The following is a 14,152-nucleotide window of genomic DNA, read 5'->3' as shown; positions in this document are numbered from 1 at the left end:
AACCATATAGTCAAATACAAATCTGCAATCAGAACAATGTAAATCTGAATGTATATGTTAAACAGCTATGCTGAACGGAACTATGTGGTCTGTGATTTGTAAATACCATGATTTTTACAATAAGCCTACTGCTTGGAGGAATTTGACTGTTTGTGTTTGTGGTGGCCTCATATTTCAAACCCTCGTGACAGATGTCGTAGGCCTATGGGTGTGGTTTGTCTTCTACCTTGTTGCCATCCATCCATGACTTACGTGCAAATGCTGACTTGTGGTGAATTCACCTGCGGAGCTTCTCCTGCATTCTTCAAGCTCTATGAATGATACCTATTGAACACAATGCTAACCAAAGCTAAGAATTCATTTAATTATTTTGATTCAACTCAATGGGACGGTAGGAAAGAATATGGGCAATTTTGGTTTTCCTTTTCCTACCAATGGATAAATGAGGCGTCATGATTTTCTTAAATCTTGGGATGTTGACTAGCCTATGAACAACCTATGCAGCTTGCTCGATTATTGTACTTTGCTGCTGTTCATTTTCTAATTCAATGTTTAATATTAGTTTATTATGTATTCGACTTCTTAGAAGACGCCTACTGTAAACCTAATCTACAGCCATCACTAAAGGAGCAGAAAAGCATAAGAGGATCGAATAGTCAAAATGATGGATCTTCAATAACGTTTTCTTTCCTCTACTGATACTCACGTCTTCTCCACGCCTGAGCCTACAGTACTTTTTGTAAGTTACTCCTGACCTTAGTCTTGTTATAAAATGAACAACAGTATGCTAATGTAATCGGTTGTAATGGAAACCTTATTTTAGCTAATAATGTAGATCTACATTTTGTCTTTTGGATATTATTCCTAATGTATTCATTATAACCTCTAAGTTGTATGTGATTGTTGATCTTTTGGGGGGTTCATGATGGCAAACATACATTCACAATAGCAAAATGTAGACAAAACTATGTGGGTTAATAACCTTGAAACGAGTATTACATGGAAGTTGTTATATCTCTGGTAACTGGATGTTTGTTCGTTTATTTTCACCAACTTTTAGAGGAATAGGAAACACGGTATACCTTCAGGTTTCCTAATCAATGTTGTGTTGAAAGGTACATGATGTAAATATCTTGGGCTGTGTGATGCTCTGAGTCCTTGGCCAAGCACAGATAACAAGCCTCTCTGGAGCATCACCTAGGACACTGGCCCTCAGAGACCTGCAGTTGCCTCTAGTTATGACTGGCTGTATCCCCTTATTGGTCTCACATTAATAAAACAAAGTACCTCATTTTGATAAATACTTATGCTCTTCATTTAACCAGTTTATATGCTCATGTTTTTTTTTGCCGGTGAGTAGCTAACCCCCCCTCTCCTCTATTTCTCTCTCTCTCTTCATTCTTTCTATTCATGTCCTACTACATACAGCAGCCAATGGCCCGATGCCGATGCAATGGAACGATCTTGTGCCTCTGCCTCATGCCCTGTGTGATGATGGGACATCTCCTGGTTTATATCATGGTGTCCATATTTGTATCCATATCCTACTCCCCTCCCCACCTACCTGTCCACTTTGTTGCCCCAGGGGTCTCTGCCAACTCTGGGGCACTGGCCTCCCATCCCCTGGGCCCCTTCTGGAACCTTCGCCTGGAGGACAGTGCTTTGTGGAACCAGCTTCAGCATCTCTGGGACCGGCACCATAACCCCATTTTGAGGGGCAACTCAACTGCAGGTATGATCACAAGGCTTAGCACTCAGCCACCAGAGATGGAGGTCTCCTCAGACTGTGGCCCAGACAAGTGCTGGCTGCCTCACCTACCTGACTTCAATACCCTGCCAGAGCAGATGAGGGCATTTGTCCAGTCCATGCATTGCAGGGTGTACCCCTTCCTCATGAACCAGCCCAGAGTGTGTGCTGGCAATGAAAGCACTGGGCCGGAGCTACCTATGCTGCTAATGGCCATCAAATCCCAGGTGGGTAACTTTGAGAACAGGCAGGCTATCCGGGAAACATGGGGGAGAAGTGGCTGGGTGAAGGGGGAGCTCGGGGGGAGAGGTGGGCTGGTGCGTACAGTATTTCTGCTGGGTAGACAGGACTCGACAACGGGCCCTCACCCAGACCTTGGGGGCCTCCTGATGCTGGAGAGCCAGCAGTATGGGGACATCCTGCAGTGGGACTTCAGGGACACTTTCTTTAACCTGACCCTGAAAGATCTGCTTTTCTGGCATTGGCTTCAGAACCACTGTCCAGGGGCACAGTTTGTCTTCAAGGGTGATGATGATGTTTTTGTTAGGACAAGTTCCCTCCTGGACTACCTGCATAAACAGAGGGAGGAGAACGGCATGTGGAGCGCAGATAGGAACAAAACTGAGAAGATAAAGGATTTGTTTGTGGGGGATGTAATTCAGAATGCAATGCCAAACCGACAGCCAACCACCAAATACTATATCTCAGAGAGTTTTTACAAAGGTGCATACCCACCATATGCTGGTGGAGGAGGAGTGGTGTACTCTGGTGCACTTGCTATGCGTCTGAGACAGGTGTCAGAGAGGGTGCATCTGTTCCCCATCGATGATGTGTATCTGGGCATGTGCCTCCACAGACTTGGGGTGGCCCCCATCCATCACCCTGGATTTTATACCTTTGATCTCCCAGAAACAGAGAGGGAGAAGCCTTGTGCTTACAGCTCTGTGCTGCTGGTTCATAAGCGAAACCCTAAAGAGATGCTCACACTATGGAGGAGGCTGCAGAGTCCACCCTCACCATGCTGAAGAAACTGTAAAAGGGTGGGGCATCAGACCACGGCCATTAGGCTGTGGTGTAAAGTACTTAAGTACAAATACTTTAAAGTACTACTTAAGTAGTTTTTGGGGGTATCTGTACTTTACTTGACTATTTATGTTTTGTCAACTTTTACTCCACTACATACCTAAAGAAAATAATGTACTTTTTATTCCATGTTTTCCTTGACACCTAAAAGTACTCGTTACATTTTTTATTCTTAGCAGGACAGGAAAATGGTTCAATTCATGCACTTATCAAAAGAACATCCCTGATCCTCCCTACTGTTTCTGATCTGGCGGACTCACTAAATACAAATGCTTTGTTTGTAAATATTGTCTGAGTGTTGTAGTAAGCCCCTGGCTATCTGTACATTTAAAAAAACAAGAAAATCATGCCGCCTGGTTTGCCTAATATAAGGAATTTGAGAATATTTATACTTTTGATAATTAAGTATATTTGAGCAATTACATGTACTTTTGATACTTAAGTATATTTAAAACCAAATATTTTTAGACTTATTCAAGTAGTATTTTACTGTGTGACTTGCACTTTTATTTGAGTCATTTTCTATTAATGTTTTATTTTATATTTTTTGACAATTGGGCTCTTTTTCCACCACTGCCATTAGGGCAGTGACCATAGCTTCAACCCTCGATGCTTAAGTTAGTTAATTTACTCAGAACATGTCATCAAGACATTTTAAGTCTGTTTCATTCCAATTCCAATAAAATCAATTCAACTGTCAGTTGAATTTTTTGCTTGATGTTCAAATAAATAAATAATTGTATTTTACATGTAGATAGAAACATATTTATTCATGTGAAATTGAGAAGTAGTTGTTATAGGCTTTTTACAATTTAACCATACCATTGTGCCATTGTGCTGGCTATTCTCAAAAATACAACCTTTTAATAACAGTCATAGATTTTGTATGACACTATCATATATCATGAGACTTGCAAATGAAAAAAAAAAAAAAAAAAAAATCTCTTCTATTTTTATTTTCAACAAAACATTGGCCTAGTTCACTCTACTTCACTGTGTCAAACAAAATGTCACAGTGTGAAGTTGGTATTTTCACAACAGTGGGCTATCATCAAAACCACAAATATAACTCAAAAATATTACCTGCAAATTGACTTATTCATCAACACAACCTAGGGGAAACGAAATCACTTCGTGTACTTCAGATGGAAGTATCAGGAGTCGGTTTTCTCACATAGTTCATTCAACAACAAAAAGTCTTTGTTCTGAAGTGACGTTTCATTTGACCCCGGAAATAAATCTAAAAAGGTCATTCTCAAGTCGTCCACTCGTTTCCAGTGCGATTTGTGTTTTTGTTCACACGTAAGTAAACACTTGCTTAAATAATTTGTTGCAGCTTGCCCTGAGATGGGGTTTTACGAGCAATGTTTTCGACTATAGTTTTACGTTTTTCCTCTAGCCAGATAACTTAAAAAATATATCTTCATCGTCTACTGACTGTCAACAATCGCTGGCACGTTAGCTTAGCTAGCGAATATAAACGTTAGCTGTTGCATACGGACAGGTAAAGTTAGTAGTATTTTTTAAAAACTAGTTAGAAAGCAATTTTACAGAACATAACAAGGAAGATGGGTTCGTCGAAAAAACACAAGGAAAAGGGCCGTGATAAAGATAAGGATGCCGAAGAACGTGGTCACCGCGAACACAAAAAACACCGTCATAAGGACCGGGAGAGGGACAAGGAACGAGATGGCAACCGAGAGCGGGAGAAAAGGAAACGGTCCAGATCGAAGGAAAGGAGTGTACGTGGTTCCGAGAGAGACGGTCGCAGTAAAGGGGAGAGGAGTACTGGGGAGCCTCGGGTAAAGAAAGAAAAAGTGGAGCCCGGATGTGAGGGCACAGGTAAATACATCAGTCATGCAGATTTCCACGTACAAACATTCATAACTACGTCCTATCAGTGCGCAATACACTCAATTATAAACTAGGTGGTTCGAGTCCTGAATGATGATTGGCAGACAGCCGTGGTATATCAGAATGTATACCATGGGTATGACAAAACATATTTTTGCTAATTATGTTGGTAACCACTTTATAATGGCAATAATGCACCTCGGGGGGTTGTGGTATATGGCCAGTATACCACGCCTAAGGGCTGTATCCAGGCACTCCACATTGTCGTGCTTAAGAACAGCCTTTAACTGTGGTATATTGGCCATATACCACACCCCCTCTGGCCTTATTGCTTAAATATAGTCTGACCTATTGCATATATGACATCGAAGGTGCCAGGTTTTCTCCTGTGTTAACTTCAATTGTTATTTTCCTCTAGAAATTGCACCACAGTCTGCAAGTGGAGATGCCTCGCTTACCATTGAAGAGACAAAGTAAGAGAAAGACACAGACATTGAATGAAGGAGCACTCATGATGGTGAATTCTGAATAACTCTTCCCCGGTTTTCTTTCTAACAGCAAGCTGAGGGCCAAGCTTGGTCTGAAGCCTCTGGAAATGACTGACACCACTAAAGGTGAGACAAACTTGAGCCATGTTACTTGTCTGACTAGAACTAGATGACCATGTTTGTAGTAGTAAGGTCATGTGAGACTTGCTGATTTGTAATTTTACTGACTCACCCCTCCCTGTCTGCTGCCCCAGAGCTCGGCACGAAGGAGCAGCCAATTGTTGCAGAGACGATCAACCCAGTGTACATTAAACAGCAGAAAGAGATGAGGGAGAAACTGGCAGCTCTGAAGGAAAAGAGGCTCCTCAATAAGAAACTGGGGTAAGATCTAACGGCAGGAAGGCTGTACGTACACCAACTTGGACTATAGTAGTTAGTGATCCAATTAATTTTCTTTTTCTCTTCCTCTCCTGCTGTGATTTTCAGGAAAGTGAAGACCTTAGCAGAAGAAGACTGGCTGGATGACACTGTTGCCTGGGTTGAGAGGAGCCGGAAGATGTCCAAAGAGAAAGAACTGGCAGAGAAGAGAGTGAGTAGGGTGGGAACCATAGGGGAAGGATGAGGGCTGTGAGATGAAAGGAGCTGTTTGTGTGTATTAGTCATGATGTTATTTTGTACTCAGTTTTTAATTGGTTCCTTCATTTTCTTTCTTTCCCTATAGGCCAAGCTTCTGCAGGAGATGGATGAGGAGTTTGGTGTGAGCAATCTGGTGGAGGAGGAGTTTGGACAGACCAAGAAGGTAAAATCTGCTCTCGTGTGATGAATATCTCAACTGCTTAAATTACTGGTGTGTGTGTGATTGCAAGCTAGATATAAACAGCATTCAGGCAATATGCCAGTCCCCCCCTGTGAAGTCACTACCCCTAAGGGAGGCACTTTATGTCTTGATTCTGTGCAGACTGAGTCGTTAAGTGATCTGATGTGAGAGAATGCCTCTAGGTCTTATGTTCTTCTGCGTGTCTTTGTTATAGGTCGCTTACAGCTCCCGGGACCTAAAGGGTCTCACTGTCCAGCACAAGATGGAGTCATTTAATGAAGGGGAGACTGTCATTCTCACACTGCAAGACAAAGGTGAGAGCAGGTTGAAATGTTACCAATAACACACAAATATATTAATGAAGACCATGCTTAAGCCAGACCCACATCATAAACATAGTGGTACATGCCCACCCACTCATTGCCCTTTTGTGTGTCTTTCAGGTGTGCTTGATGAAGAGGGGGGCGATGTTCTTGTAAATGTGGGTCTGGTGGATAAAGAAAATGCTGAGAAGAATGTGGAGTTGAAGAAGAAAAAGCCTGATTACAAAGCCTATGAAGAGGACGAGAGTGTGGATGACATGGTTACGGTAAGGACGAGAGAGTGTGGATGACATGGTTACGGTAAGGACGAGAGAGTGTGGATGACATGGTTACGGTAAGGACGAGAGAGTGTGGATGACATGGTTAGGGTAAGGCATGAAGTGTCAACTTTGTTTTTCATTATTTCTGAAATACTTCTATGTCACACTCACCGCTTAATTCAATCTCACTGTCCAATGTTCACCTCTGCAGTTCAAGCCGCGTACTGTGCTGGGCAAGTATGATGAGGAGATTGATGGAGAGAAGAAGAAGAGTTTCCGGCTGAGCAAAGGGGGCTGTGCTGAGGGGGAACGGGAACGGGAGCTCCAGGCCATCAGGGAGACCCTGAGGAACCAGGCCCAGTCCCTGGAGATGCCTGTTCTCGCTATTGCCTCAGAGTACTACACACCCCAGGAGATGGTGAGGGCTGTGGGTAGGGGGTGCTCTGGAGAGGGCCTTGGAAGCTGTCCTTTGTATATATATATATATATATATGCTCTTGTCTCAGATGTACTGCTTGAATGTGTTTTCTTTTGAATATTAAGTCTGTGTGTGTGTTTTTGGAAAATTGTTCACACACTGAGTTATCGTTAATTGTTGTCATTATTCACAGACAGGTTCTTACTTATTTTGTTATTATAGGTGGGCTTTAAGAAGACCAAGCAGCGCGTCAGGAAGATCAGGAAGAAGGAGAAGGCATTGCCTGATGAGCTCCAATTAGACGACACACGCAACACCGACTTTGGCTCCAGGTTCTGCTCCCATCAGCTTCAATATGAATGACAGAGTAGCCTTTTTTTTTTTTTTTGTCTGACTCTTTCTCTCTTCTTCAGGGCTCGGGGTCGGGGTCGCAAGCAGTTGGATGAGGAGGGCCAGGAAGGGGTGAAGGAGCGTGTCATCATACCGGGACTAGATGTACCCCAACAGTCAGATGACATCAGGATGGCGGACATGGACATCAGTGACGATGGTGAGAGAGACATCTGTTAGTGGTTTAGTGATGAGCTAAGTACATGTCTGGTTCACTCATGCCTGGTTTACTTCAATATTATGACAACACTTACTCTTTATTTTTCCTTCAGAGAACTTCACCCCCCCTGATCCGGCTGTGCTGGAGGAGGACGAGGCAGAGCAGGAGCTGCAAAAGCAGCTGGAGAAACAACGAAAACTCAAACAGAAACAGCTGCTCAAAAACTCTGGGGAAAAGGTGTGAGCATTCTGTTCAGAGCTGTTCCTCTTTACGATGCTAGAATATCACTGTGGCCAAAGATCATTATACTGGATAGGATATTTCCTTTGACAATGGAAAACCGCAATATTGAGTGGATTACTAACAAATCTGTTGTGATATTTAATCACCAATAAATGTTTAAACATGGTTCTCACTCTTGGCCCTCAGGTGGCAGAGCAGGTCCGAGGGCTTGCAAGAGGGGACGACAGTGACGATGAAGACAAGAACAACCTGAACATTGTGTTCAATGCCACCTCTGAGTTCTGCAGAACTCTGGGTGACATCCCCACCTACGGCCTGTCGGGAAACCGAGAGGACCAGGAGGACATCATGGTGGGTACAGTGCAAGAGACAGGCTATAGCTAACTGTTCATTTTAAAAAATGTACCTCATTAGAATTGGCACATGACCACCTCATGAACAAGGAAGCAATTCTAATGTGCTCAGTAAGGAGAATTGAAATAACCATGAGCTCTGTGTGTTTGCACTTGAACACTGGTTTGTCTCTTGTATAAACTGTATTCTTCTGTTGTAGGATTTCGAGCAGGAGGCGGAGAGAGATGGCGCTGGCGGTTCAGACTCCGACGGGGATGAGAATGTTGGCTGGAGCATCGTCAACGTGGATGAGGAGCAGAAGCAGCCTGATGTGAGTCATCCTACTGCCTTGTAGTCTCATGCATATTCCCATGCATTTACCAGTAGTGCTCATTTTGGAGTCCTCTAGTAGGTAATATAGAGAATAACATACCATGGCCCATAAGAATACGCAAAGCTTTTTCCCCCTGAACTACTGAAGTGAAAACGTGTCCGCTGGGTGTGCTTGACTTGCCTCTTACTTCTATCTTGTAGTTTGCCACAGCCTCGACCACCATCCTGGATGAAGAACCCATTGTCAACTCTGGGCTGGCTGCTGCCTTGGCGCTCTGTAAGAATAAGGGTAAGAGATTGGGGGTAGACGTCCCCACTTTGACAGTATTTGTTTAGAAAAGGACCGTAGTGTTTTTTTATTTATTCCTCTCGTCTCCTATCTCCATAGTTTCATTCATGCTCTCATATACTCTTCTTCTCTCCCTTAGGTCTCTTGGACACTCAAATGCAGAAGATATCCCGTGTCCGTGCGCCTACCGGTGCCCTGCCCAATGATAACTACAGCATTGAGGACAAGATGTGAGCTACCTTTACTTTTTGTGCTTATATGCTAGTTAAATGATCACCACTTTCTCAAACACATTGCAAAAGTTACAACATAAATAAAATGGCATGTATTTAGTAATTTACTTTTCTTTTGGGGCTCAAAGCCTGGGTTGCTCATGTGTAATGTATGAAAACCCGTTAGCCTCCATGGAATACTCTGTCCTTGTTTCTCCAACTCTAGGACGATAGATGACAAGTACAGTCGGAGGGAGGAATATAGAGGCTTCACCCAGGACTTCAAGGAGAAGGACGCCTACAAGCCAGATGTCAAGATTGAGTATGTGGATGAATCTGGACGGAAGCTCACTCCCAAAGAGGTACATTGTTATTTAAAATTCTCTTAAAATCATTGACATGTAGAATGATGATTTTTGTCAAATGTGTCAATTGCTGTTTTTAATCTAGGTAAATGGTGCTCATTGAGAATATTTCACGCTAGCCCTATTCTTTCTCTAGGCTTTCCGGCAGCTCTCACATCGGTTCCATGGGAAGGGGTCTGGCAAGATGAAGACTGAGAGGAGGATGAAAAAGCTGGAAGAGGAAGCGGTATGTCTTAACTAAGCTCACTCAAAGATTATTATTTATTTTAAGTGAAATCTGAACTTTATTTTTTTATCTAATTACTTTTCATCACATATGGCTTTCAATTGAATGACACTTTATTTCCAGGCCTTACAAGAAAATTAATGTTGCAGGGCTTGCCCAATTTGAGTCCTTGAGGATATGACCTAGCAAGCTTCCAGTCTAGTCAGTGGTTTGACCGAGTATGTATTTAAAAACCTCTCCCCCCACGTGTCTCTTATCAGCTGCTGAAGAAGATGAGCAGTAGTGATACCCCTCTGGGAACTGTCGCTTTGCTTCAGGAGAAACAGAAGTCACAGAAAACCCCCTACATTGTGCTGAGTGGGAGTGGGAAGAGCATGAATGCGTGAGTATTTTATAAACCTCTTTATTTTTTCTTTCACCCTGTCTTGTATGTATTTCTAGTCTAATTAAAGTGCCACTTTTTGTGATTGATTAAACCTGGGATGGGCAACTGGCATCCCCCTTTTTGTCGGAACTCAGTCTGGGTCTCAACTTACTGTTGAAAATATGAATAGTAGAATACACAAGGTGCAATTTTGAAATTTGGTTGTGCATCAGCAGTTTCTCTGTCAGTCACTGACTGATACTCAATTTGCCCGTGTCAGCAAATATTTTTTAAATTGTTAAATTAGTCTAGCGGCCAGTTATCTGAATTTTGTAGTACTCATGGTAAAATGACCAACCGGCGGGCCCCTGTTGATTCTGTTAGTCACCCCCACTCAGTTATATTAAAAACTGCAAACCTTTCTCTCCGCCCATGGCAAAATGTGTAAACGTGCAGGAAATTAACTCTAAAACAACTTTTTACAACAAAATGTCACTTGGGGCTCCCCAAAAGGCTGGCTGACTGTGTGTGGGAACGCAGACCCACGAGCCACTGCGGTCCCTCATGAGTTCTGATTGGGCTAAATGTATCCCCCTTTCCCCCTTTTTTTTGTGGCCCCACCCCATCAGTTTCCCATCTGTGGATTACACAGAGCAGGGTTGCAAGTAACAGCTCAGGGTATTTCCTTTCAATGTTTTCAATTTTAAGGAGAATGTGGACTGAGTATGTACCTAGTTATTCGTCACACTGTCTGTTTCACTCTTAATATGCTTTATCTGTAATCCTCCTCTTTCCCCAGAAACAACATCACCAAATAAATGTGGTTGAGGAGGGATCTGACCAGTGAGGATGTGTGCCGTGCACCATTACACAGACACACATACAGACAAACTGATAAGTTTATTTTCCTTATTGAATAAAATCAAGTAGCGGCCTATTACTGTTGTGTGTGTAAAGAAAGTCGTTGTTGCTTTTGACCCTGGATTTATGTCTACAATGATTATAATTTGTTATTTACATACATTAAAGATTTGACATGACTTTGTCTGGTTTCTTTACAGATGTTTGCAGCATGTGAATGCTTGCAGTTGAAGGTACATACCTGACTAGTAGTGCTGAGCGATTAGTGCTTTTTGAGTTTGCATTTGGTTAGATTCTTTAAAAAAAATCACGTTTTTCAGTTCTTTTTATTTTTGTACACATGCATTATGAAATGACATGTTTTGAGCTTCAAAATCCCCAAATAGTGAACATTCAATTGCCAATGTATTGCATTGTCTCTGACAGGTCCAAATAGGAAATTACTATAAAATACAATTATTTAAGTTGTGTATATTACTTAGTTTTATTTAATGACATTGGTTGTGTTTGTAAACTCAATCTGGAGCGTGCTCTGGGTTTACGTAAATTCAGAGCGTTCGGCTCTCGGAGCGTTCGGAGCGCACACTGGACGCTCTGCCTGGGGAGTAGGGTTGATAGCGTTCTGACCTCACAACGGCAGTCAAGCGCCCAAGTTAGCCAGTTAACGTTGGCTAGCTTCCTAGCTACTTCCAGACACATGAGAGAACCCAGTGGTGGAAAAAGTACCCAATTATCATACTTGAGTAAAAGTAGATCCCTGAATAGAAAATTACTGAAGTGAAAGTCACCCGGTAAAATACTACTTGAATAAGTCAAAGTATTTGGTTTTAAATATACTTAATTAAGTATCAAGAGTACATGTAATTGCAAAATATATACTTAAGTATCAAAAGTAAAAATCACTTAAAATTCCTTATATTAAGCAAACCAAGCGGTGCCATTTTACTCGCCCTAGCAGAGATGATTAGGCTGTTTAAGTTATCCAGAGCATTGGTGACTGTAACTGCTGCTGGAAACAATTTAATTATACACTTTTACCGACGTTTACTGACACCGGCCATATTCAACGTGTGTAGAGCGTTTGTAAATTCATCAGTATTTCTGCGCTCTGGCACACAGACGAGTGCTCTGGAGTCGGAGTAGATCGCCAGAGCGGATTTACGAACGCACCCTTTAAGGAATAAACTATTATAAAGTCAACTCAATGCTTTATTTGGCTACGGTATAGGTAAACTTCTGACTTAAACTGTATTTTGTGATGTGCACCAGTCCTTCCTGCAGCAAAGCACCCCCACAACATGATGCTGCCACTCCTGTGCTTCACGGTACGGCTTGCAAGCCTCCTCCTTTTTCCTCCTAATATAATGGTCATTATGGCCAAACAGTTCTATTTTTGTTTCATCAGACTAGAGGACATTTCTCCAAAAAGTATGATCTTTGTCCCCATGTGCAGTTGCAAACCATAGTCTGGCTTTTTTATGGAGGTTTTGTGAGGGCCAGTCAAGTTCTTCCACACGGATCTCGACAAACCATTTTTGTGTGGACCTCACTTTGTGCATGGGGCATTGTCATGCTGAAACAGGAAAGGGCCTTCCCCAAACTGTTGCCACAAAGTTGGAAGCACAGAATTGTTCAGAATGTCATTGTATGCTGTAGCGGTAAGATTTCCCGACACTGGTTCTGCCTGAACCATGAAAAACAGTCCCAGACCATTATTCCTCCTCCACCTAACTTTACAGTATGCATTCAGGCAGGTAGTGTTGTACTGCCAGATGTTGAAGTGAGATTCATCATTCCAGAGAACACATTTCCACTGCTCTAGAGTCCAATGGGGGCGAGCTTTACACAGCCGTCGCTTGGCATTGCGCATGGTGATCTTAGGCTTGTGTGCCGCTGCTCTGCCATGGAAACACATTTCATTAAGCTCCCAAAAAACAGTTATTTTGCTGACGTTGCTTTGTGAGGCAGTTCTGAACTCTGAGTGTTGCACCCAAGGACAGACAACTTTTACACGCTACACGCTTCAGGACTCGATGGTTCCGTTCTGTGAGCTTGTGTGGCCTACCACTTCGCGGCTGAGCTGTTGTTGCTCCTAGACATTTCCACTTCACATTAACAACACCTACAGTTGACCGGGGCAGCTCTAGCAGGGCATACATTTGATGAACTGACTTGTTGGAAAGGTGACATACCTTTCCAACAACGGTGCCATGTTGAAAGTCCCTGAGCTCTTCAGTACGAGCTGTTATAATGACAATGTTTGTCTATGGAGATTGCATGGCGGTGCACTCAATTTTATACATCTGTCAGCAACGGGTGTGGCTGAAATATCTGAATCCCCTGATTTGAAGGGGTGTCCACTTTTGGGCAAAAGTAATGGTTGAAAAACAATTGGAACCATTTCCCTGTTTGACCGCTAGGTTTTATGGGTATTATGACACCACCACTGAGGGCCTCTACTGAACCTCAGTGATTATTGAGCTTGGATACTGCGGTTGAACATCACGCAACGCTGGCAGCTGATGGCGATAGAGCTCGCCAGTTTATAGTCCTAAAACCCGAAAATAAATTGTCTCCGGTTTGTTCAGCCATCCCTATGCGCAAAATGAGTGGGGACATAATACGGTTTTGGAATAAACGCCTAAAATATGGTCTGAGGTTAGGAGATATTATGCTTTTTGTTCTATGAGATACCAGGTAACATGACCTTTATGAATTATGAAGCCTTTGTGATTTGTTTTTATTATTACTTAAATTGTTCAAAATTCACAAAGTGACCATTTGCTGATGAAGATTATCTCAAATAACAAAACGTCTAAGATCTCCTAAACCTGTGTTTACCACAGACCTTATTTTCGGTGTTTATCCAAAACCGCCATTAATTTTCCTCATAGACTTTGTCCAATGAACCATGGCGGAGTTTCTACCTACTAAAAGACGCAATTACTATGTAGTGTCGGAGGGGTAAAAGTGTATCCACAGTCTAAACCCAGAAGCGCAGCATCGTGAAACAGACCGGGTGGCGTTTGGGGTTGGAGAACTGAAACATTATTCTTTAGTTGTTAATTTTCTCGAAATCTAAAGGCACAACCTAGATTCGAGCCAATATCTTAACCAGTTGAACATGTTATTACTCCAACCTCGTGGTAGTGACAAACTGACACGTTTTCATTTTCGTCAAAAAATATATATAATCTGAAGAAGTAGGAACATCCGGCGGAGCGTTCAGATCCATGGGAGAGCCAAATATCGTTGCCCCACTGTGACCTCCAGTGGGGCAACGATATTTGGCTCTCTCATGGATCTGAACGCTCCGCCGGTGTCACTACAATGAAAAATACCTTTGGTGGTAATGTTCTACACTCGGAATGTGACCCCTTTGGTCA

General features: G+C 42.6%; 2 protein-coding genes across 3 annotated transcripts; both read left to right on the top strand.

Moving 5' to 3' along the window:
• The first annotated feature begins 1,434 nt into the window (after positions 1–1,434).
• On the top strand, positions 1,435–3,530 carry LOC110509968 (N-acetyllactosaminide beta-1,3-N-acetylglucosaminyltransferase 2). Its single transcript, XM_021591217.3, has one exon. It carries the CDS (start codon positions 1,435–1,437, stop codon positions 2,770–2,772), a length of 1,338 nt encoding a protein of 445 aa, XP_021446892.1. The 3' UTR covers positions 2,773–3,530.
• Positions 3,531–4,006: 476 nt separating this feature from the next.
• Positions 4,007–10,949, top strand: LOC110509969 (U4/U6.U5 tri-snRNP-associated protein 1). Of its 2 annotated transcripts, none has more exons than XM_021591218.3 (20): positions 4,007–4,672; positions 5,103–5,157; positions 5,243–5,298; positions 5,427–5,553; positions 5,659–5,761; positions 5,894–5,971; positions 6,204–6,303; positions 6,433–6,578; positions 6,784–6,990; positions 7,213–7,322; positions 7,404–7,540; positions 7,653–7,777; positions 7,970–8,134; positions 8,337–8,447; positions 8,651–8,738; positions 8,878–8,968; positions 9,177–9,312; positions 9,452–9,541; positions 9,802–9,923; positions 10,705–10,949. In XM_021591218.3, the coding sequence occupies exons 1-20, from the start codon at positions 4,399–4,401 to the stop codon at positions 10,721–10,723; spliced, it is 2,340 nt and encodes a 779-aa protein (XP_021446893.1). In that variant the 5' UTR covers positions 4,007–4,398; the 3' UTR covers positions 10,724–10,949. The 2 variants fall into 2 exon arrangements, with proteins under 2 accessions (XP_021446893.1, XP_090082832.1); XM_090226706.1 differs by having other exon boundaries at positions 4,088–4,672; positions 6,433–6,646.
• Positions 10,950–14,152: the final 3,203 nt, after the last annotated feature.

The sequence above is a fragment of the Oncorhynchus mykiss genome, chromosome 29, assembly GCF_057628025.1.
Source record: "Oncorhynchus mykiss isolate SJ-2025 chromosome 29, ASM5762802v1, whole genome shotgun sequence".
In the NCBI taxonomy this organism is placed as follows: domain Eukaryota; kingdom Metazoa; phylum Chordata; class Actinopteri; order Salmoniformes; family Salmonidae; genus Oncorhynchus; species Oncorhynchus mykiss.
This window is presented reverse-complemented; position numbering and strand designations above follow the sequence as displayed.

Excerpts from the sequence above, each read along its gene's own strand:
- LOC110509968 (XM_021591217.3), top strand. The coding sequence starts at position 1,435 with ATGGCCCGATGCCGATGCAATGGAACGATCTTGTGCCTCTGCCTCATG.
- LOC110509969 (XM_021591218.3), top strand. The coding sequence starts at position 4,399 with ATGGGTTCGTCGAAAAAACACAAGGAAAAGGGCCGTGATAAAGATAAG. Across the intron at positions 7,541-7,652 it reads CATGGACATCAGTGACGATG|AGAACTTCACCCCCCCTGAT; the intron begins GTGAGAGAGACA and ends TTTTTCCTTCAG. Across the intron at positions 9,313-9,451 it reads GGAAGCTCACTCCCAAAGAG|GCTTTCCGGCAGCTCTCACA; the intron begins GTACATTGTTAT and ends TTCTTTCTCTAG.